Here is a 26,029-nt window from a genome sequence, read left to right on the forward strand (position 1 = left end):
AAGAGTATGATGTATTTAGATTTTTTTCAGCAAGCGGGAAATATTCTATTTCTCTATAGATATTATTTGATGCAATTTTACCAAATCGAAATACAGCCTTAGAACACGATAATTTTAGTCAACACTGATGCTTATTTTCACTATTCAATAATATTTATCCACGTAAAATAGCTCCCCTGCACCTTACTACCTTCAACATCTTGGCTATACAAAAGCATCAGTCCGGTCTCCGTTCCGACGACGCCGACCGCCGATGCCGTGCTACACTGCTCGAATTTTCCCGTACTCGAATGGCATCCCATTCATAAAGGCAGCGCCAGACACGTACCGGTTCAGATTCGAAAGAACAACGACCAAGAAACCGGTAAACCAAACCAACCCAACCAGTCGCGTTTGAACCTTCGTCGCGTACGGTCGTTGTTTGCTGTTCGGGTTAATGTAGTGTCGGAAAACAATACACAACTGGTTGACAGTGTGTGCAACTTTTACCGTTACGGTACCGGACGGTTGTGTTGGTGTTAATTCATTCGCAAGAAGAACCGATCAGCAGCTTGACCATTTTTTTAACCGCATTCTTTTTGCTGGATTGATAAACGCGGAAGCAGAAGATGTGGATTGTTAAATTCCAGATTAACCGATAATCTGTTCCGTTGAAATAGTGTCGATCATATACAATTCTGTGCTGGGAAAAAAGTGTTGAAACACAGTGCAAGTAACAGAAACTGATCGTGTAGCACTAACACATTGCCGTGCTGCATTTGTTTTGCTGGAGAATGTTGCGTCGTGGCTGTGTGCGTGTTTGATCGCTGAAGTGAGGTGAAAAAAAGGATCATATTTCACAGGAGGCCCCACTAAAACCTAATGCATGTGCAGTTTGCTTGAAGTTTGAAAATAATCAAGTTAAAAAATTTAGAAATTTATTGTGTGTGACGCTGATTGTTCAAGAAAAAAGTAAAGTGAATCCAGCCTACTTATCATCGCAACGGCACAGGAAACGCGTGTGCGTGTGAAGGAATTTTTTTATTTTGCCGAATGCGAATGTGAACCACACAGCAACAGCAGAGAATAATAAAAACGGCCAGAATCCTACAGGTGTGTGTTTGATTTTCCCGCTGATCTTTCGTCGAGGTCTGCCGTTTACTGGCACGTTGTACCCTGTACACCCGTCTCAGCTCAGCTCAATCGTCCCCGTTTGTATCGAGGAGCGAGCAGCGCTCGACCATCGCCAATCGGCCGACGACCGACCGTGAGAAACCCAAGAAAAAGTGGTTGATGTGGATTGGAATACGAGAATACGACGAGTGTTATGGGTTGGGACAAAAAGTTTAAACACAGGAGCGTCCGTGTTGTTTTGGGTTGTCGTGCTTGCTTTGAAGTTGAGTGAGGATAGATTAGAAGAAGAAGAACGCCAACGAAATTGGACGACAGCGTGTTGTTGTTGGTGTGGTGGAGTTTCTAAATGCACTGTTCGCCACCCCCGGTGTAAACTTCCAGAAACGGTGTTTTTTTTTGCTGCCACGTTTGACTACGGAGTGTTTTGCGACGATTTTTACGACCTTTGCGAACAGCTTCTGACGGCGATGTAAAGTGAAATAGCTCAGGTGAATATGTAATAAAACCTAACTGCTTCGTAAAGTCATTCCGCTGCTAAGAGACTTTCACTAAGTTAGTTAGATTGGATATTTTTCGTGTTTGATACTAATCACACAACTTGTAACATTTAAGCGTAGAACTACGTTTTTGTTTACTATATTGGGATGCACTTTAGAAATAAGAGAAATGAGCACGTAACGAAAAGTGGTTATGTTTTGCACGCTTATAACTCAGTCATTTTTCAATGGATTTTAGAGATATTTGCATCAATCGATCAGAAATTTTTATATGCATTGACTAACATAGGGAACATAACAAAACTTTATTGTGTCACTATTGACTAAGCACAAATATCAGGCACTATCAAGAATGAATGAATCAGCCAATCACATGTTCAGCACGCTTTTACTTCCCAGGTCCGGTACGATAATCTTATACTTCTATACGATTTCGTTTACCTTGACTTGAGAAAAAAGTGACAGAGTCTTCCCATTCCAACTGCTCAGTAATTATTTATTTCGAAACATCCTAGACCAAGTTTATGTCCTGAAAGTGTAAAACTATCTTGTCTTACGCTTAATCGATTTTATCATTTTAACGTTAAACTTAGACGAACCTGATGGCCTGAAAGTTAACTTAATATGTCATAAAAATAGCACCACTTTGAAAACAAATTGACGGCGCAATGCCTTAGGCTTTCTCAACAATAAAACTTAAGTCAGGGTGTGTTTACTTGAGAGAGCGATCGGTTTTTCCAGTGCAATTCAGCCAGTATGGGTCAATCCAAGCATCTTACGCTCGTGGAAAAGAAAATCAAAACCTAGCATGATGCAGGCCACCAACTGCAACCGAAATCAAATTCTTCGAGCACATACGGCTGTTAGAAGCTACCTGAAAAATTGTGACAAAATTAACCGTATCGAGAAACGTAAAACGAAAAAAGTAAGCTCTTCCCAAAGAGTAGACGAGCATCACATTGGATAATTCATGTTAAAAGAGCAACAGAATCCAACCTCCTGTTTTTAGTCTTGACCTTGTAATGCGGTCAAGCATACTCATTAATATTTTTTTTTGAAACGGTGGTTCTACAATTGATGAAGAGACCCGCCAGGGCATGTGGCGTGTTAGCCGCGATTCTCAGTCGAGTCTGATAAAATAAAGCGGATAGCATTAAAATATTCGCCATGATTATATAACACTAGCTGACCCGACAAACTTCGCATTGCCACAAATTAACCTGTGTTGTACATAAATCATGAATCTCGGATGATCTTTGTCACTATCTCGAGTTTTGCAAGCCCCCCAGTGGGCGGCGCTTCCGACGGCGGGTCACCGGCAACACTCGCGACCGGCTCGTCCTGAATGATCTAGTGTTACTATAGATAGTTTTTGTGGTCTTGTTATTGATTAATGTTTTATGGAAGAGTCTCGAATTTCTCGAGTTGGATTAGTTTTTGAATTTCGCAAAAATTTCTGTTTTATTTGTATGAGAGTCCATATCCCCCTACCACAGGGGTGAGAGGTCTCTAACTATCATAAAATAAATTCAAGACTCAAAAATCTCCTACATGCTAAATTTGGTTCCATTTGCTTGATTAGTACTCAAATTATAAGGAAATTTGTATTTCATTTGTATGGGAGCCCACCCTCTTAAAAGGGAAAGGGGTCGTAATACACCACAGAAAAAAAATTCTGCCATCTAAAACTCTCACATGCCAAATTTGGTTCCATTTGCTTGATTAGTTCTAAAGTTATGAGCAAATTTGTATTTCGTTTGAATGGAAGCCCCCCCCCCCTCCTAAAAAGGTAAGAAGTCCTAATTCATAATGGGAAAAATGGTTGCCTCCAAAAACACCCACATGCCAAATATGGTTCCATTTGCTTGATTAGTTCTCGAATTATGAGGAAATTTGTATTTCATTTGTGTAGAAGCCCCCCCTCTTGAAGTGTGGAAGGATCCTAATTCACCGTAGAAAATATTTTTGCCTCCAAAAACCTCCACATGCCGAATTGGTTCTATTTGCTTGATTAGTTCTCGAGTTATGGGGAAATTTGTATTTCTTTTGTATTGTAGCCCCCCCTCCTAATGTGGGAAGAGGTCCTAATTCATCACAGAAAAAATTCTTGCCTCCAAAAACACCTACACGCCAAATTTGGTTCCATTTGCTGGATTAGTTCTCGAGTTATGAGGAAATTTGTATTTCGTTTGTATAGGACCCCCCCTCCTAAAGTGGGGAGGGGTCCCAATTCATCATTGAAAAAAAAATTGTCTCCAAAAACACACATATGCCAAATTTGGTTCAATTCGCTTGATAAGTTCTCGAGTTATAAGGAAATTTGTATTTCATTTGTACAGGAGCCCCTCCTCTTAAAGTGAGGAGGGGTCCTATATCACCATAGAAAATTTTCTTGCTCTCGAAAACCTTCACATGCCAAATTTGGTTGCATTTGCTTGATTAGTTCTCGAGTTATGAGGAAATTTGTATGGAAGCCACCCCTCTTAAAGGGGAGAGGAGTTATAATTCCTCTTATAAAGAGGGGAGGGGTCTCAATTCACCATAGAATAAATTCTTGTCACCAAAAAAAACACCCACATGCCACATGTTGTTCTATTTGCTTGATTAGTTCTCGAGTTAGGAGGAAATTTGTATTTCATTTGTACAGGAGCCCCCCCTCTTAGAGTGGGGAGGGGTCCTAATTCACCGTAGAAAATTTTCCCTGCCCTCGAAAACCTTCACATGCCAAATTTGGTTCCATTTGCTTGATTAGTTCTCGAGTTATGAGGAAATTTGTATGGAAGCCCCCCCCTCTTAAAGGGGAGAGGAGTTACAATTCCCCTTATAAAGAGGGAGGGGTCTCAATTTACCATAGAATAAATTCTTGTCACCGAAAACACCCACATGCCAAATTTGGTTCTATTTGCTTGATTAGTTCTCGAGTTATGAGGAAATTTGTATTTCATTTGTATAGGAGCCCCCCCTCCTAAAGTGGGGAGAGGTTCTTATTCATCATAGAAAAAATTCTTGCCTCCAAAAACACCTACATGCCAAATTTGGTTCCATTTGCTGGATTAGCTCTCGAGTTATAAGGAAATTTGTATTTCGTTTGTATAGGAGCCCCCCCCCCCTCTTAAAGTGGGGAGGGGTCCCAATTCATCATAGAAAAAAATTTTGTCTCCAAAAACACACACATGCCAAATTTGGTTCCATTTGCTTGATTAGTTCTCGAGTTATGAGGAAATTGGTATTTCATTTGTACAGGAGCCCCCCCTCTTAAAGTGAGGAGCTAATCACCGGGTCACCGGCAACACTCGCGACCGGCTCGTCCTGAATGATCTAGTGTTACTATAGATAGTTTTTGTGGTCTTGTTATTGATTAATGTTTTATGGAAGAGTCTCGAATTTCTCGAGTTGGATTAGTTTTTGAATTTCGCAAAAATTTCTGTTTTATTTGTATGAGAGTCCATATCCCCCTACCACAGGGGTGAGAGGTCTCTAACTATCATAAAATAAATTCAAGACTCAAAAATCTCCTACATGCTAAATTTGGTTCCATTTGCTTGATTAGTACTCAAACCGGCGGGTCACCGGCAACACTCGCGACCGGCTCGTCCTGAATGATCTAGTGTTACTATAGATAGTTTTTGTGGTCTTGTTATTGATTAATGTTTTATGGAAGAGTCTCGAATTTCTCGAGTTGGATTAGTTTTTGAATTTCGCAAAAATTTCTGTTTTATTTGTATGAGAGTCCATATCCCCCTACCACAGGGGTGAGAGGTCTCTAACTATCATAAAATAAATTCAAGACTCAAAAATCTCCTACATGCTAAATTTGGTTCCATTTGCTTGATTAGTACTCAAATTATAAGGAAATTTGTATTTCATTTGTATGGGAGCCCACCCTCTTAAAAGGGAAAGGGGTCGTAATACACCACAGAAAAAAAATTCTGCCATCTAAAACTCTCACATGCCAAATTTGGTTCCATTTGCTTGATTAGTTCTAAAGTTATGAGCAAATTTGTATTTCGTTTGAATGGAAGCCCCCCCCCCCTCCTAAAAAGGTAAGAAGTCCTAATTCATAATGGGAAAAATGGTTGCCTCCAAAAACACCCACATGCCAAATATGGTTCCATTTGCTTGATTAGTTCTCGAATTATGAGGAAATTTGTATTTCATTTGTGTAGAAGCCCCCCCTCTTGAAGTGTGGAAGGATCCTAATTCACCGTAGAAAATATTTTTGCCTCCAAAAACCTCCACATGCCGAATTGGTTCTATTTGCTTGATTAGTTCTCGAGTTATGGGGAAATTTGTATTTCTTTTGTATTGTAGCCCCCCCTCCTAATGTGGGAAGAGGTCCTAATTCATCACAGAAAAAATTCTTGCCTCCAAAAACACCTACACGCCAAATTTGGTTCCATTTGCTGGATTAGTTCTCGAGTTATGAGGAAATTTGTATTTCGTTTGTATAGGACCCCCCCTCCTAAAGTGGGGAGGGGTCCCAATTCATCATTGAAAAAAAAATTGTCTCCAAAAACACACATATGCCAAATTTGGTTCAATTCGCTTGATAAGTTCTCGAGTTATAAGGAAATTTGTATTTCATTTGTACAGGAGCCCCTCCTCTTAAAGTGAGGAGGGGTCCTATATCACCATAGAAAATTTTCTTGCTCTCGAAAACCTTCACATGCCAAATTTGGTTGCATTTGCTTGATTAGTTCTCGAGTTATGAGGAAATTTGTATGGAAGCCACCCCTCTTAAAGGGGAGAGGAGTTATAATTCCTCTTATAAAGAGGGGAGGGGTCTCAATTCACCATAGAATAAATTCTTGTCACCAAAAAAAACACCCACATGCCACATGTTGTTCTATTTGCTTGATTAGTTCTCGAGTTAGGAGGAAATTTGTATTTCATTTGTACAGGAGCCCCCCCTCTTAGAGTGGGGAGGGGTCCTAATTCACCGTAGAAAATTTTCCCTGCCCTCGAAAACCTTCACATGCCAAATTTGGTTCCATTTGCTTGATTAGTTCTCGAGTTATGAGGAAATTTGTATGGAAGCCCCCCCCTCTTAAAGGGGAGAGGAGTTACAATTCCCCTTATAAAGAGGGAGGGGTCTCAATTTACCATAGAATAAATTCTTGTCACCGAAAACACCCACATGCCAAATTTGGTTCTATTTGCTTGATTAGTTCTCGAGTTATGAGGAAATTTGTATTTCATTTGTATAGGAGCCCCCCCTCCTAAAGTGGGGAGAGGTTCTTATTCATCATAGAAAAAATTCTTGCCTCCAAAAACACCTACATGCCAAATTTGGTTCCATTTGCTGGATTAGCTCTCGAGTTATAAGGAAATTTGTATTTCGTTTGTATAGGAGCCCCCCCCCCCTCTTAAAGTGGGGAGGGGTCCCAATTCATCATAGAAAAAAATTTTGTCTCCAAAAACACACACATGCCAAATTTGGTTCCATTTGCTTGATTAGTTCTCGAGTTATGAGGAAATTGGTATTTCATTTGTACAGGAGCCCCCCCTCTTAAAGTGAGGAGGGGTCCTAATTCAACATAGAAAATTTTCTTGCCCTCGAAAACTCACATGCCAAATTTGGTTCCATTTGTTTGATTAGTTCTCGAGTTATGAGGAAATTTGTATGGAAACCCCCCCTCTTAAAGGGGAGAGGAGTTATAATTCCCCTTATAAAGAGGGAAGGGGTCTCAAATTACCCTAGAATAAATTATTGTCACCGAAAACACCCACATGCCAAATTTGGTTCTATTTGCTTGATTAGTTCTCGAATTATGCAGAAATTTGTGTTTCATTTGTATGGGAGCCCCCCCTCTTAGTGGGGGGAGGGGTCTCTAACCATCACTAAAACCTTTCCTGGCCCCAAAAACCTCTACATGCAAATTTTCACGCCGATTGGTTCAGTAGTTTTTGATTCTATAAGGAACACAGGACAGACAGACAGAAATCCTTCTTTGTAGGTATAGATTTCGCCGAATACCATTTTGCGGAACACCACTTCTCGACTAACCATAACGCGGGATATAGAGTTTCGCGGAATACCATTTCGCGAAAAACCTTACGCGAGATGTACCATTTCACGGAAAATGTTTTCGTCTAAAACCATCATAAAAAAATCCGGCCTCCACATGCCAAGTTTGGTAATCGAGATTTGATCGAGATACGAGAAAATTTGTATTTTATTTGCATTGAAGCCCCCCCTCTTGAAAGCGGGAGGGGTCATAATTCACCATGGAAAAAATGCCTTCTAAAATCCCCACATGCCAAATTTGGTTCCATTTGCTTGATTAGTTCTTGAGATAAGAGGAAATTCGAATTTTATTTGCATGGAAGCCCCCCCTCTTAAAGGGGAGAGGGGTCATAATTCCTTTTCTAAAGAAGGAAGGGGTCTTAATTCACCATAGAAAATATTCTTGCTTCCAAAAACACTCACATGCCAAATTTGGTTCCAATTGCTTGATTATTTCTCTAGTTACGCAGAAATTTGTGTTTCATTTGTATGAGAGCCCCCCCTCTTAGGAGGAAGACGGGTTTCTAACTATCATTAGAACCTTCCTCGGTCCCAAAAACCCCTACATGCAAATTTTCACGCCGATCGGTTCAGTAGCTTTCGATTCTATAAGGAACATACCGACAGACACAGAAATCCATTTTTATAGGTATAGATTAAGCGACCAGCCTTTCTACTAATGAAAATATAGTACAAAGTATAGGAATCACTCGGAATACTGAGAATGCAAAAAAAGACCGATTTTTATTATCTTAGTGGCAAATGAAAGGTCTGGGTGTCCTTTGTTCGCTAATGAATTTCATACCTATGGGACTTTTAGTTCAAATGTTATGTATAAAAATACGGAATATATGGGACTTCATTATCTCATAGGTCCCTTAACCGATTTGAACATTTGAACAAAATTGATTGCATATGAAAGGGGAGTCTTTCAAAACCTTAACTTCCAGATTTCATGATGAATGAGCTTGTGGTTTGAAAGTTACACAAATTAAAGAAATGTGGAAAAAATATATTTAAAACAGTTTTTTGTTACATGAGCATTAATTCAAAGGGAAGCATTTCACAGTTTATTACTACTTTAAAGTTACTGTTGAGATCTATCAAACGAAACCAAGTTACTGAAAATCGGACGATTCGTTCAAAAGTTATTCAAACTTCAACACTTAAGCACCGTATATTAAACCGTTAAAATGTGTAAAATCGAAATAAATTAATCAAGAGTCGATTGTTTTTAATGCATGTGTTACGTATGTGTATGTATGCATGCATGCGTGTATGTATGTATGTATATACGTATGCATGTGTGTATGTATGATATGCGATTTGCAATTTTAAAATTTGCATAGAAATACAAGAAGAGTGAGAAACATTTCAATTGTCATTTTCTTTACTTGCAATCGGACGAGCAAAGCAAAAAGCGAAGAAAAGTATTTGTAAAAGTAACCATATAGGTATAGTGGTGAATAGGACTGAAAATGCTAATGGGTTGATTTTCCCAAATAAATTTATACCAAATTCAAACAAATTTTGCGCATTAATAGATGCTTTTCCAATCAATAGAGCTTAGAAATTTTATATGAAAAAGAGAACGAAAAAGTTACTAATAATTTTGTACGATTTGTTTTCGCTAGTGGCGCTTTAAAAGATAAAAGTCATATGTCATGTATCGTGTTTTAATAAATAAATAAATATGGGTCCACTCATACCAGCGAAAATAACAAGCGCCGGAACTTATATCGATCATATTTCCCATTCTCAAGCATGTTTATGGCGCCGCTTTTGCACTATTTCTTTGATCTCTTTTCGTTTTTCATATCTAATGCTCTACTTAGTTCTTTTTTTCAAATTCAGATATTATCTTTGTTGTTTACATATATGTTTCTATAAATCACCTAAACTTTGTAAAACTAAATAAGGTGTTCATAATGTAAATTAAATGACGCTTACAAGTATTTACGCATCCAAAAGAGATAAAACGACTCCTAAAACCTTTAGACCCATTAGTCTTTCCTATGTTCTATTAAAGACAATGAAAAAAAATGTGGATGATTATACAATTAAGTCAACATGTTTAGCGAAGTTTCCTTTGAGCAAACATCGATTTGCTTAACAACCAGGTAAATCTACGATAACGGCGCTGCAATAACTGGTTGGTAAAATAGAGAAATCGCTTCAAGCCAAAGAAATAGCTTTGGTGGCTTTTCTCGATGTTGAAGGAGCATTCAACAATGCATCCTATTATAGGTCAATGCGTTCCGCAATGTAATCTAGGGGCCTGGATAACTGTATTATCGAATGGATAATGGCGATGCTGAAAGAACGAGAAATTTCTGCCGATCTTGGAAGTGCGCAACTAACTATTAGATCCATAAAGGGCTGTCCTCAAGGAGGGGTACTATCACCCTTATTGTGGTCATTAGTAGTAGACGAACTTTCTAAAAGGCTAGCTGAACAAGGATATGAGGTGATTGGTTACGCAGACGATGTAGCAATTATAATCCGTGGGAAGTTTGATGACACGATATCTAATCGGTTACAAATCGCGCTCAATATTACTTTAAAATGGTGCAAAACAGAGGGCTTAAATGTAAACCCCTCCAACTCCCCTGTTACAGTTCCCTTTACTAAAAGGCTCAAAGTAAATTTAGCGCGGCCCACTCTGAATGGAGTTCAAATTCAGTTTGCGGAGGAAGTTGAATGCCTTGATGTTACTTTGGATAACTGAATTGGAACTCTCATCTAGATATGGTCATCACTAAGGGTACAAATGCCCTATGGGTGTGTAGTAAAGCTGTGGGGAAAACCTGGGGATTACGACCGAAAACGGTCCATAGGATCTATTGGGCAATAATTCGTCCGAAAATTACATACGCTTCACTTGTATGGTGGCCCAAACTTAATTAGGTAACCGCTCAAAAAAGCTAGGTAGGCTAGCAGCTTGCCTGCATGCAACTGGGGCAATCAAAAGTACACCATCAGTTGCTTTGGATGCCCTTCTTAACATGTTACCATTACATGAATTTGTAAAGCAACAGGCCGCAAAAAGTGCTCTGCAATTCAAACGATATAACAAGATTTTAGACGATAATCTGACAGAACATGCGTCAGAACTTGCGTCCAGGTTCTATTGGGTTTTACACCGATGGGTCGAAGATCGTATCAGTAAAGCTATACCTATGGGCCACAGTCCAACAGTATTTCACGCAGAAATTCACGCCATTATTGAATGTGCGAATATCTGTTTAAATAGGAAGTATAGATTTGCAAAGATCTGCATATTTTCAGATAGCCAAGCAGCTCTGAATGCGCTTAAAACTTTTACATGTAAATCGAAGTTAGTGTGGGAATGCATTCTTTCTCTTAGAAACTTGGCCAGTAGGAACGAAGTAACTTTATACTGGGTGCCCGGCCATTGTGGTTTTGAAGGAAACGAAAAATCAGAGGGGTTGTGTACAAGACACGACCGCATATATAGGTGACGCAGGACTACGTAAGTCTCTTTGTAGTGATAGTAGCATGTATTCATGCTTGTATTCATTCGATTCTTCATGTATACATGCTATATGCAACATACATACATGCTACATGCGTTGTATGTAACATTTATCAAAGTAGTAACATTGCATACGTTCAATTCTCAAAAGATTGTACATTTGAAAACAATTTAACAATTTAAATCAAGAACACAAACTATTGCTTTCCTGCTACCTTACTGAAATTAAAGATTGTTTTTATTACCCATGGTTTCCCAAGTTGAAGGGATTTTACCAATTCAATCCTATTATATCAACAGCACATCTTTTCACTACACTTCTAATGGAACGGCAAGCATGCGTATTCATACAGAGTCGTATTATAACCGAACACTACAGCTGCAGTACATTTTTCCAACACAGATATCAAATTCGTCGAGGTTTAATCGTCTCGCAGTAAAGAATTTGCGATCTGTTGGGACAATGGACTTATGTCATTTTTTCTGGCACACTTCCCTAACACAGACATCAAATTGGACTAGGTTTATTCGCGTTCGTAAGAAATCTGTTGCGATTTCGACGGTGCAGCAAACGGGGAATTGGTGCCAGCCCCAACGATAGGCGAAGTTAAGGAGGCCATCATGCAGCTAAAGAACAACAAGTCAGCTGGAAAAGATGGCATCGGAGCGGAGCTTATTAAAATGGGACCAGAAAAGCTGGCCGTTTGTCTACACCGACTAATTGTTAGAATTTGGGATACGGAACAGCTACCGGAGGAGTGGAAAGATGGGGTTATCTGCCCGATCTACAAAAAGGGCGACAAGTTGGACTGTGAGAACTATCGAGCGATCACCGTTCTCAATGCCGCTTATAAAGTGCTGTCCCAAATCATTTTCCGCCGTCTATCACCAATTGCGAATAGATTTGTGGGAACTTATCAAGCCGGCTTCGTCGAAGGTCGGTCTACAACGGATCAAATATTTACACTGCGGCAAATCCTCCAAAAGGGCCGTGAATACAGAGTTCCCACGCATCATTTATTCGTTGACTTCAAAGCCGCATATGATACCATCGACCGGAAAGAGCTATGGAAAATCATGGTCGAGAACAGCTTCCCCAGGAAGCTCATCAAACTGATTAAATCTACGATGGATGGTACGCAGTGCTGTGTTCGGATTTCGGGTGGATTGTCAAGTTCATTCGAATCACACAGAGGGCTTCGTCAAGGTGATGGTCTTTCATGCCTGCTGTTCAACATAGCGCTACAAGGTGTTATGAACCGCGCGGATATCAACACGCGGGGCACGATATTCAACAAATCTAGTCAATTCGTCTGCTTTGCCGATGACATGGATATTATCGGCAGAACATCTGTGGCGGTGGCTGAAAAGTACACCAGACTAAAGCGCGAAGCAGAAAAGATTGGGTTAAAGGTAAATACGTCTAAAACAAAGTACATGCTGGCCAGCGGAACCGAGGCCGAACGACACCGCTTGGGCAGTAGTATATTGATCGACGGCGATGAGTTTGAGGTAGTCGATGAATTTGTCTACCTTGGCTCACTGGTAACGGCGGACAATGATACCAGCCGTGAGATTCGGAGGCGTATTATCAGCGGAAGTCGTGCTTACTATGGGCTCCACAAGCAATTGCGGTCGAGCAGACTAAGTCCCCGTACAAAGTGCACCCTGTACAAGACGCTTATTAGACCGGTTGTTCTCTACGGGCACGAAACATGGACAATGCTCGAGGAGGACCTGCGAGTGCTCGGAGTTTTCGAACGACGAGTGCTAAGAACGATCTTCGGCGGCGTACAGGAGAACGGAGTATGGAGGCGGAGGATGAACCATCAACTCGCACAGCTCTATGGCGAACCCAGTATCCAGAAGGTGGCTAAAGCTGGACGGATGCGATGGGCAGGGCATGTTGCAAGAATGCCGGACAACTACCCTGCAAAGATGGTGTTCGCCTCAAATCCGGTAGGAACAAGACGACCAGGAGCGCAGCGAGCAAGATGGTTAGACCAGGTGGAGCGAGATCTGGCGGAGAGTACTCGGTGTCCGAGGAATTGGAGAGCGGTAGCCCTCAACCGAGTTACATGGAGAAATTTTGTTCAACAGGCTTTGTCTTAGGACGGCAAGCCACCTAAGTTAAGTAAGATTTAACCGCGGTGTTAAGAAATCTTGTTGAAATGAGGAAACCTTGTCACTTGTTTTGGCTTACTTCCCAAGCACAGATATCAAATTGGTATAGGTTTAGATCATCGCAAAGAATCTTCCAACCAATCACAAAGCGAAAATTCTGGTAAAACATAGGTTCATTATTTTCAATTTTTCAATAGTTCAACATCAAGAATCCATACTTTTCTTCATTTCAGTCAATTCTTAGAAGATTTTCCGATCGATTGGTGTAAGAATATTGAAAATCGATCGGAAAACCGCTGAGCTATTAGCGCTCAAAACCTTTCATTTTTCGTGACGCTCGCATTTTTCGATTTTTTGGAATGACACCCTATCTCAAAACTTGCCGTAAGACGTAGTCCTACGTTAAAAGCCGACAGGCTAGCTGGAGAAGGTTCTGCATCAAATTTTATTGGTCCGGAACCATTTTGTGGAGTCCCGGAGTGTGCTCTAAGGACCGAAATAAGAACATGGGAAAGGTCCATGGTAGAATCAAATTTGAACGCCACGGATACATCCAGACGGACAAAAAGATTCATAAGACCAAGTTCAGCAAAAGCCCGGGTCTTATTAAATCTTAGTAAAAAAGTCCTTCGGGTAATTACTGGTCTGTTGACTGATCACTGCCCAAGCAGATATTACCTAAATAAAATTGGAAAAAATGACACTGATCAATATCGTTTTTACCAATTTGAAATGGAAACTGCTGAATATATACTCTGTAACTGTGGAGCATTAATAAATCAAAGAATGTCAATATTTGGAAAGGGATTATTAGAGCTCCACGAAATTTGGCAAAGCGATCCTGGCAGGGTATTAGGCTTTATAAAACGAGTCGAACCTAACTGGGATCGTGTGCTATGTCAACCATTGTCCTTCACACCTTAATTGTGGCTCCTTGTTAATGGACGCAGTTGTAGTAGATTCAGGTTATCGACCATAAAGATAAATTTGAAATTAACGAAATGATATTCTTCAGCGTAAATTATTGATAAAACGCTATGTAACGAACGCATCAGAAAAGGCCTTTTGTTACTCTATTTATATGCACTCTAGGGCTATGTATAAGAGAAAGAGAGATAACTGTCGAAAGGTTCTCTGTCATAGTACCGATGGTCTCCGAGTTGCCGGTGGACGAAACAAACTAGGATGTAGGATCATTCTGTTGGCTATAGTTAACACGGTTGGAAGCCGTTTTGTTACCGCTTCAATTGCCATCAAAATGGCTGGCTACGACAGCAGTTATGAAAAAAAAGTATTTACGCACCCTAGGAATGAAAATATAATTGTAGTACGCAGTATGTTAACGAATTTTACTGGTAAATAAGGAATGGATGTTTAAAAATATAGTCAAGTTAATTATAGATGTTCCTGAGAAATGAAAAATTAATTATTGCGGCAGTAGAAGGGCTACGTCACACCGCTAGGTGGATTAATTCGGGTTTTTTTACTGATTTTCGGAAATTCCATGTTCGAATTTCCATTTTTGTTTCGTGTCAGAAGCGCTCCGCGCACTCCGTACACTCATTTTTCGAGTTCTTTAGGCTGTATAGCCCACAGACAGAAAATATAATTACTGCACGCAGTATTACTGCTAAATGAGAATTTTGAGGAATAAGCAACTAGTATTTAAAAATATAGTCAACTTAATTATAGATGTTACTAAGAAATTAAATTATTGTTGCAGTAGAAAGGCTAGGTCACGCCGCTAGGTGGATTAATTCGGGTTTTTTTTTGGCATTCTCGTTACTCAATACTGAAAACTGAGACTTCTCCAACTTTATAACTTCATTAATTGTCATATTTTTTTATTTCATACAAGTTCCTAACTATATAAAACTAATTTTGCGTGGTCCTACGTTAACATGGTCTCAGACGCAACCTTCAACTTTTTACTAAGATTTAATAAGATTTGGGTCTCCTATGCTGCACTTGGTCTCTTTGGAATTTTTTTGCTTGTCTGCATGTGTCCGTGGTGTTCAAGTTTGATTCTACCATGAACGTTTCCCAAGTTCTTATTTCGGTCCTCAGAGCACACTCACATCGAATGGTTTTATTTTTGTCTAGGATTTGAAACCACAACAATTCGCCCGTCAATGCCGACTCTTTAAGATTACTCTGTAAATCCCTCAAGCTATCTTTGTTCTTGTGCACAAAAGTACCGTGGACCCCCGTTCGTTTGACCATTTTTAATCTGAACACTTTTTAATTTGAACCCCGTTGGTTTGCACGACGTGCAAACTAAAAATGGTTCAAATGTCATTCTCAACATAACATCATTTGTTCATGCAGTCAATGCACATAAACACGATTTGTTTGTACTGACCTAGTGTGTTTAATCGGTTTCACATTTCGTTTTCCTAACGATTATGATAGAAATCCGATCGGAAAATGCAATATTCGCACTTGCAACTGCCAACTATAACAAACCACCAAAACAATAACAAAGAGCAGGGCGGCCAGTTCACACAGGTTTCAGCATATTTCGGGTTACCAGTTGTTCAAATTAAAAACTCACCCCGTTAGTTTGCATGAGGAATCGTTCAAACGAACGGGGGTCCACTGTATTGTCCACAAATTGCACTGCATAGTCTAGAAAGTAGAAATGATGAAAAGGGGTTTCCCATAAGCACACTTCTGATTGGTTTATAACATTTTACACTTTTACCCGAAAATGTGAAATATATTACCGTTATTCAAAGTTCAGTCCACAACGAGTGTTTTTAACCTTATTACTAACTGCAGCAGTCCATCGAATAAGGTGCTAATAATACAGGTAATACCTATAGGTTCTAACAATTTACCAAAAATCAGTTTTATTGGTTGGTTGACAGAGAAGAAATCGCCTTATTCGGAAGATTTCTGTTTGAATTGATTTGATTTATTGAGGCAGGTCGGAAAAAAGATCTGCTCAACAAAAATTCACATTAAACTAGGTCAGGTCAGATGAAGCTGTTTCGAGATCCACCATGCCTACGATTCGCCTATTAGACGCATGAATATCGCCGCACCGCAACATAACCCTAGGCATTCTGAATTCCGCAGGAGAAGGCCAATGAAAAACAGTTCGACAGCTCATCGTGCGAAGAATAAGACTCTATCTCGTGTGCTTGGCTGTCCCATTTAATCTTTGCATTTTTTTTTCCTTCCATTTCTTCCTCTCAAGAAGATACCCCGTGATGCTTTGTACACTAATTAATCGCTCTATTTTTCCTCTCGTTTCAGTGTGAAGCAATGAATCAACAGTCGAGTCGAAGTGAACAACATCCAGTACAACAGTAAATTGTGTGTAAATCTCCATCAAATGAGCATTTCACAACAACGAAAAAAAAGAAGCAGAAGAAGAGTTGATTAGTACCCCGAGCCAAGAGTACACATTATTATTACATCGTGAAAAAAAAGAGTACCAGCGAAAAAGTGTGTTTGAACAACAAAGCCCAAGCATTGTTGGTTGGTTTCGTGCGCTTATCTACTCTACTCTACTCGACTCTACTCGATTCGATGTGAGTTGATGTGACGACCGCGCGCGCGAGCAAATATTGGAGGTGAAGAGGCGTTGCTGCATGCATTATTGTCTGTGTGTCTGTGCGTGTGTTTGTGCCTATTTTTAGTGTGAGGATTTCTCAATCCCCGTCCGCGGCCGCCGCGATAAGAGTGATAACAGAGCGCGTCCGACTCATCGCGGCTGCTTGCATTGCAGCCTAGCTAGGGAGTTGGTTTCAGAATTTTAGCCCGCGTGTGGCGTGTTGACGCGTAATTTGTGAGTTGAGTAAGAGAAAAAAAAGTAATATCAATTTCGTACGTCGAATGGAAAAGTTAGCAAAGTTGCAATAGGGAATCGAAAAATGGAAGCCCACGAACGACTGCTGGCGCGGTTGGATCGACAAATAACCCGGCAGGAAAGTATGCTGCTCCGCAGCAACAGCAGCAGCCGGGATCCCCCGGTTGAAGGATTCGCTAGAGTAGCGAACAGTAAACGAACCAGATTGTTGGCCCCCGTCAGGTCGGGTCGAGCACTACTATCAGCTTGGGCGTTGGTGCTACTGCTGGGCGGCGTTACGCAGCTGTCGACAATTAGTGCAGGTTAGTGTAAATTGACTGCATTTATTGGTGGAGGCTAGAGTTAAGCAGAACGCTGAAAACTTTCGACTTATGAGGGTTGAATCAATATTTAGTCACAAAACAAACAGTGCTAAACTGTTGAAATAGCAGGTTGAGGTAAACTATCGACCACTCTTTAATCGTGACAAAGTCACATTTCGGAGCCAGCCCACCAGCAAGCAATGAATGGTGGGCACAAGAAATCACTATAAACCGAGTCGAGTCCGTGTTTATTTCATGAATAAATTTAAAGTGTGGTGACTGACTTCCGCGCGCACCACAAACGCTGTTGATAGATTGGCGGGCTGCCTAATAGCATCATTCCGTGCAAGCCGCCGACTGAACCGACCGGCTAATTTACCGTGTGTTACTTACTTTCCTCACTCCCAATCCGAATAATTGCACCCGCAAATGGGTTAATTGGAAGGAAATTTCCTTCGAAAATTTCCCTCAGCCCCGGGAACCGGCAGTCACAGCTAGTTTTCATAAAATAAATGTTTCTATTTTGGAACTTTTTCAATTCTAGCAGGCCCTCAAAATCATGATAAATCATAAAAGCTATCCTATTAGCGTTTTTTTTCGGGTAGACAAAAACACAAATTCTAATAGTAAAAGTACGCCGATAAATTCCCACCGCTGCGCTGCAGGATCGCTTTGCGTTGAAACGTATAATTTGCACTTTTCGTTGGAAAACTTCCCACCACAGCAGGTGGAAGAAAAGACGACTAGGTACGGGGCCAGGTTATCCAGGAGCAGAGAACGATGTTGAGAAAAAATGATAAACTACACGGAAAAGTTTTGGCGGAAAATTGCGGGTGGCAAAGTGATGATGGCGGTGATAGTAGTGAGTGGTTTGCCTGCAATAGGTTCGGGAAGGGGCAAGCAACTGGAACGTGTAATAACATTGCTGCATAATGTATGCATGCATGCTGAAATTACGCGCCGCGCTGCATCGCCGCATCGCATCGCCATACGGAGCAGCAAGGAACGGCGGAACCCCGTTCGTTTGGGTAGGCCAAAATACACAGTACACACGGTGTTGTTACTGTTTGCCTGTTTTGGGTTCGGTTTTATTTTCGGGATGGGTCCTGCTGCTACGAACGAAGATGGTGAGGTGTACTTTTTGGCGGTAAGGACTAGACACTATCCAGCAGTCGACGTATGATTATTAGCCAGTGATGATGGTATGGAGAGGCAAAGCTGTGCTTTTCGGTTCCAGTGTGTCCTACTTCAACAGTTTTGATGAGATTCTTGGCCTACCCAGAAAACGGGTTTGGCGTATGTTAATATTAAATTGTGGGTTGTTGAAATGGTTTCTATATGATTTATTTTTTTCCAAATTGCATAATGAAAATTACCCTGCCATGAATAGGATCATGTAGATAAAATGTGACATGCATTTTCGTTGTCGAAACAACCCAAAGACTGCAGAGCTACTATCGAAAAGAGAACAGCTAATAGGGCTAGGCGGATCATTAGGACTAGATAAGAGCTAGAGGTCGATCCCGTAAATTGGAAAAATACGCAGTTTAATCGTGAAACCCGAATTTATTCCCACTTTTGATAGGTACCGTTCATTCATTCATTAATCAGCTCCAGGCCGTGGTTTCCTCTGCTGTACGAAGAAGTCGTCTCCATTCTACTCGGTCCATGGCCGCAATTCGCCAGCCACGTAGTCTACGTAGGGTCCGCAGGTCGCCTTCCACTTGATCGATCCATCTTGCTCGCTGCGCGCCCCGCCGTCTCGTTCCAGTCGGATCGTTATTGAGAACTTTTTTAACCGGGCAGTCGTCCGACATCCTCACGACATGCCCAGCCCATCGCAGGCGACCGATTTTTGCGGTGGCAGCGATGGGTGGTTCCCTAAGCAGCTGATGCAATTCATGGTTCATTCGCCTCCTCCACGTTCCGTCTTCCATCTGCACTCCGCCGTAGATGGTGCGCAACACCTTCCGTTCGAAAACACTAAGGGCGCGTTGGTCCTCCACGAGCATAGTCCATGTCTCATGGCCGTAAAGGACTACCGGTCTAATCAGCGTCTTGTAGATTGTTAACTTCGTGCGGTGGCGAATTTTGTTCGATCGCAGCGTCCTACGGAGTCCAAAGTAGGCACGATTTCCTGCCATAATGCGTCTTTGTATTTCTCTGCTGGTGTCGTTGTCTGCGGTAACCAGTGAGCCCAGATACACGAACTCTTCTACCACCTCGATTTCATCACCGTCTAAATGAATCCGGGGAGGGAGGTCAGCATTCACTTCTTTAGAACCTCTTCCTTTCATGTATTTTGTTTTCGATACATTAATGACAAGTCCTATCCGTTTGGCTTCAGCTTTCAGTCCGATGTACGTTTCCGCCATCCTCTCAAAGGTACGTGTAATGATGTCAACGTCGTCAGCGAAACCAAGAAGCTGGACGGACTTCGTGAATATCGTGCCACTCGTGTCTATACCCGCTCTTCTTATCACACCCTCCAAAGCGATGTTAAACAGCACCGATAGGTACCGATTGATAGGTACCGTGACCGCACCTAATTCTGCGCATTTTTCTTTATATAAGTATTTCTTAGCATTGTGCATAACTATGATCATTGCGTTATTTTTTTATAAATATCTGTTGAATATTACGCTATTATTCACAAACGGGCCATAATATTTGAGAGCGAAATAATTTTAAGTGAAACTGATATATTTTATATGGCAGAAAACATCGTCGTTAGCACCAACGCTAAGATTATCCTTCTAGAAAATTAACAAATTTATGATCGAAATTCTTTGCAATGATCAAATTACCCAGCATAATTAGAAAGATTAATTAGTTTTAGTCATGTTTTAGACAAAAAGAGTGATTGCACGCATTGCTTTCCTTAGAAAAATGCGATGCAATAATGCGCAGATTTAGGCACAGATTTTTTATTCATGTTCCAAATTCTACGCAGTAATGTATCCTACGAAAAAATCGGGAAAGAATACGCAACCTCACCCAAATGGCTGATGTATAGAGGCAGGAAAATTCAAGTAGAATCTTTAACTTGCATTGATTGGCATCCTGTGCCGTGTTTCGGGATCCGAAGCTACGAGCGCCAATTCATGAAACCATGTCTTCTATTTTTTTAATGTCCAACCTCATGGGGCTGTCAAAAAGTGCGGAAGTGGTTTCTACATGAAAACACAATTTTTTGTATTAGTTTACAGTGTAATGTTCATTATGCAGAAAGCCCGAATCAATTCGCCCTTCACGTTATCAAGAATAAAATATTTAAAATGAGGCAATCAAAATGATAACAATATTCTTTTGCTACCCGGACAGCACAAGAAGGCCGGATCATGGATTTATTTATGGTAATAGCTAATGCCAGATTTTTTGGTGTGATTTCAGCGTATAAAGACATAAACAGTATGGCAGGAGTGTTTATTTTCACTTTTTGGGTGCGCAGAATTAGGAGCAAACATGCGCAGCATTAGAAACATGGAGAAGAAAGTGCGCAGAATTAGGCACCGTGGATAAGTTTACAAAACGAAAATTATACTCAATTGTTAGTCGACTTATAATTCCTATATTTTTTACCAGATATTATACATCGTAGCACTACACGTTGCTGCTATCTACGTTGTTAATTAAAATCTAGAATACTTAGAATAGCGGAAGAATCATAAAAATGTCTTAACTGCGCAGAATATGGTACGTTCACGGTATATACATTATTTTTTCCATACAAAAGCCTTCCAAAATAGAGTCAAAACCGGAAAAAATATTTTGCTGATTTTTGGAAATTATATCATTTGTACTTGACCAAACCTCGTGATTTTAGTCATGACCTTGAAATGCGGTCAGGCATATATTAATATTTTTTGGAACGATGGTTCTACGATTAATGAAGGGACGGTAAGGGAAAGTAATGAAGAAGGATTTTTTGGGAATGGAGGGGAATGCACCTTCCAGCATTGGACAAAAGGTAAGAGTCACAACGACAACTTGTTAAGCGTAGCTACCTATTATCCCCTCTTTCCCCTCCATTCCCAAAAAATCCTTCTTCATTACTTTCCCTTACCGTCCCTTTATTAATTGTAGAACCATCGTTTCAAAAAATATCATTTGTACTTCCATTTTTGTTTCGTGCTAGAAACGTTAACACTCTGTACACTCCTTTTTCGAGATCTTTAGGCTGTAAAGCCCACAGAAAATCGATTTTATACAAACATTTTTTACTCAATTTTAACAAATTTTTTTTTGCCTCCCGAGTTCTAGAGCAAATTTTGAAGGGCGGAGGGACAAAAACTTTAAAAATCATTTGCAATGGCCTTACTGCGGCGCTGTAGATGATGTCATCCGTGCTCTGCTAATCGATCATCCTCGGCTATGGATTTTATTTGGAACATGTTGGTGGCGATTGGGAAATGAAGATGCAATTTGTAGAATACGCAAATACGCATTACAAGCTCTCTCCATTTAAAATGAATCGGACGAACCAGGTTCGTGATAAAAACGACTGTAGAACGTTCGGTGCCACTTTTTCACTAAAAAGAATTTTAAATTCGGCTTAAGGGGGGACCCTACTTTGGAAAGTTGGAAAAAATAAATTTTATTTTTGTGCATTTTCGAGAGGCTAATACCTTCAGAAATGTCATGCCAAAGGGATTTTTCGATATCTGATCGCGTTAAAAAGTTACGATAAAAACTGTGGGGTCACCTCAAGGGAAGTGGATCGCTGTAGGAAACTTTAACCGTTATGTGTACGGGAAATTTAACACCGATAAGTGTTCGGATGGGTACCCGGGTACCCACCGAAATAAATTGCTTCTAACTTTATCAATTCTTGACCGATTTTGGATATTGAACAGTCAAAAGTTTCCCTAAAATTAAATAAAAAGAAGAAAACTTATCCAATTCAATTCTACTATGTATATTTTATTCACGACTTCAGTCGTCAAAAGTTTGGAAATTTGTCTATGGGCCCTATTCCGTAAGTCACGTCGAGCAACTCGGCTCGACTCAGTCACTGTCGAGTGTCGAGTGCAAGAAGAGCGAGCAGCATAGCGGCTCAATGCACGACCAAAACAAAGCTAGCTCAGGCGTTACTTGCTAACCGTTTAGTCACTAGCTTTTTGGCGGTGGACTCAGTCGAGTTACTCGACAAAATCGGGTCCCGTGCAGTGTTGCCACATATTCATCTGTACTGGAAGGCGCAAAAATCTTTTTCATCTGTTCTTTTTCTTCCAGAAATCTGTACCATTAAAATTATTTATTGTATAGAAAAATTTGGGTTGATAGCATTGAAAAAGTGCATGAGTCTCAAATCATTTATTTGTTTAATGATGTTTGCACATATTTCTGCTAAACTTAGTTATAAATACGTTTTGTTTTGTTTTCATTCATACTAAGAATTGCTTCTCTATTGATTTCAAGAAACTGCACTGAGAAAAAAATATGAGGTTTTGTCACTCAGAAAAATCTGTACCTATCTGTACTTTTTTGGCAAAAATCTGTAATCTGTACCGTACAGAATCTGTACCAAAAAATTCTAAAAAATCTGTACTTTCCCAGATAAATCTGTACATGTGGCAACACTGGTCCCGTGTGACTTACATAATACCAAAAGTCGACTAGTCGAGCAAAGTGACACTCGACGTGACTTACAGAATAGGGCCCTTATTTTTAGAGTACGAGACATACCAGGTCTGGGACCTCGGCTCGTCTGGTTCGTGAATCTGGATCTCCGGGACCATGTTCCAGATTCAAGACTTTGTACAAATGTCAATAAAACCACATAATATTGGTATTAAAATTCAGGAAATCACTCCAAGAGTTGATGTTTATCCATTTTAAGTCCATTCGCTGTAATCCCTCCAGGAGTCGAGTTTTATCCATTTTGAGTTTATTTGATGAGTTGTCCTCGGAATGGCCACTTCGGGGAAGATTCCCGTGGGGCCCTATAAGACCACAAAAATGTTTGGGTAGAAAACCCAGCAATATGTATGACAAAATTCGTGAAATCACTCCAGGAGTTGATGTTTATCCATTTTGAGTACATTCGATGAGTTGTCTCCGGAATGGCCACTCCGGAGCAGGTTCCTGTGGGGGTTTATGAGGCCGCTAACATATTTGGATAAAAACCCTAGCAATATGTATGTCAAAATTCATGGAATCCTTCCAGGAGTTGAGTTTTATCTATTTTGAGTCATTCCTAGGACAACTCGTTAAATTGACTTAAAATGGAAGAAAATCAATTTCATGAATTTTGAAATACATATTGCTAGGGTTTCTATCCAAACATGTTAGTGGTCTCATAGCCAGTGTTGCCACATGTACAGATTTATCTGGGAAAGTACAGATTTTTTAGAATTTTTTGGTACAGATTCTGTACGGTACAGATTACAGATTTTTGCCAAAAAAGTACAGATAGGTACAGATTTTTCTGAGTGACAAAACCTCATATTTTTTTCTCAGTGCAGTTTCTTGAAATCAATAGAGAAGCAATTCTTAGTATGAATGAAAACAAAACAAAACGTATTTATAACTAAGTTTAGCAGAAATATGTGCAAACATCATTAAACAAATAAATGATTTGAGACTCATGCACTTTTTCAATGCTATCAAACCAAATTTTTCTATACAATAAATAATTTTAATGGTACAGATTTCTGGAAGAAAAAGAACAGATGAAAAAGATTTTTGCGCCTTCCAGTACAGATGAATATGTGGCAACACTGCTCATAGGGCCCCACGGGAATCTGCCGCGAAGTGGTCATTCCGAGAACAACTCGTTAAATAAACAAAAAATTGATAAAACTCAACACCTGGAGGGATTCCATGAATTTTGACATACATATTGCTAGGGGTTTCTATATAAATATGTTAGCGGCCTCATAAGGCCCTACAAGAACCTGCTCCGAAGTGGCCATTCCGGAGACTACATGTTGAATGGACTCAAAATGGATAAACATCAACTCCTGGAGTGATTTTAGGAATTTTGATACCAATATTGTGTGGTTTTATTGCCAATTGTACAAATTTGTCTTGGATCTGGAACATGGTCCCGGAGGTCCGGATTCACGGGAACCAGACGTGTGGTCCCAGGCCTAGTATGTCTCGTACTCTAAAAATAGACAAATTTTCCAATCTTTTGACGGTTCAAGATCCATAATCGGTCAAGAATTGATAAAGTTAGAAGCATTTTATTTCGGTGGGCATCCGAACACTTACGGGGTAAAAAAAATTCAAAGCCCAATCAATTTTTATGAGCTCTTGATTGGCGATGAAAAAAGTAGAAGGTTGCATCAGGGACCCCACCGCCTATTAACGTAGGACCACGCAGAGCTGTTATCTATAAATATAATTTTTCTACGTTCTTGGAGTTCTTCAACCATTATTTGGTGGCTCTTAAAAGGTTTATTGGTGGATAATTTATAAAACTTTTGGAACATTTACTTAAAATTACCAAGTACACAGGTAACAGCTACCAAGCACACGTTTAGAGGTGACGAACTTGCCCAAGTTTTCTGGTTATAGCCGATTTCCAAAGGTTTGACTCTCGGGAGAGGTAATCGTAGAGCGCTTATTGTAGTGAGTCAGAGTAGAAGTCTCGACATGAATTCGTTCGAAGAATTGCAATTGTAAGAGTTTCCTGTTTCAGCACCTTATATATGTACATTGTGTCTTCTTATCACCCTTGATGACGTTTTTCCAGCCTTGCGCGAATTTGCCATTAGTTTTCGGCGCATCGGCAAAATTCACGTACTAGGTATACATTTGAACGTTTCGCAGATTATGTGACCAATTATGTGATCAAGTAGTCTCTGTTTCATTAGAACGTGGATTCAAAGTCCGTCCTTTTGTTCTAATTCTATCTTTCCATCATCTAGGTAACTAAAGGGCGTGGCATGTCAAGGCACTATATGACCAGTAGGTGTATTTCGGAAATGGAAGACAAGAAACAAGTTGATGTCATCTATACAGACTTGAAAGCTGCTTTCGATTGAATTGACCATACAATACTCTTGCGGAAACTGTCTCGACTCGGTGTTTTCCAACAAATGGTTAAATGGTTGAACTCATACCTCAGTGGCAGAGTGCTTCGTATAAAACTTGGATCCAGTGTTTCATCTGTATTCATTTATAAGTCTGGAGTTCCTCAGGGCAGTAATTTGGGACCATTGCTTTTCTTGTTGTTCTTCAGCGATATTGCGCTGCCTTTGGGTACTGGCTGTAGATTAGTGTACGCTGATGACCTGAAGCTATTTGCCTCGATAGGAAATATAGACGATTGCCGCCGACTGCAGGGTTTGCTTGATTTGTTTACGAGCTGGTGCAAACAAAATTGACTGATTATAAGCGTTGCCAAATGTGAAGTTATGAGCTTTCATCGCATTAAAACCCGATCCTCTTTGGTTACACCGTTGATGGTATTAAGTTACGCAGAGTGGGCCGAGTTAACGACCTTGGATTTTCGGAATTAACGCGGATGTGCTCAAAACCTCTATTTTTTGCGTAGTGTTGAAATCCACAAAGTTTTTTTACGCGAAATTTTGGTTTTATTACGCGAATTTCGGAATTTGCGCGGTTTTTTTTACGCGAATTTCGGAATTTACGCGGTTTTTTTTACGCGAATTTCGGAATTTACGCGGTTTTGTTTCACGCGGGACGTATCCTTCGCGTAAA

At 40.3% G+C, this 26,029-nt stretch overlaps 1 protein-coding gene across 7 annotated transcripts in view; it reads left to right on the forward strand.

Annotated features, from left to right (window-relative positions):
* The first annotated feature begins 417 nt into the window (after positions 1-417).
* Positions 418-26,029, forward strand: part of LOC128735922 (protein sidekick) — a 262,328-nt gene continuing 236,716 nt past the window's right edge. For all 7 annotated transcript variants that reach the window (XM_053830405.1, XM_053830416.1, XM_053830410.1 and 4 more), the window contains exons 1-2: positions 418-1,601; positions 16,499-17,356. In XM_053830405.1, the coding sequence (XP_053686380.1) occupies positions 17,119-17,356 (238 nt within the window). In that variant the 5' untranslated portion in view covers positions 418-1,601; positions 16,499-17,118. The remainder of the gene's footprint in view (positions 1,602-16,498; positions 17,357-26,029) is intronic.

Source organism: Sabethes cyaneus, chromosome 1 (assembly GCF_943734655.1).
Source record: "Sabethes cyaneus chromosome 1, idSabCyanKW18_F2, whole genome shotgun sequence".
Classification (NCBI taxonomy): domain Eukaryota; kingdom Metazoa; phylum Arthropoda; class Insecta; order Diptera; family Culicidae; genus Sabethes; species Sabethes cyaneus.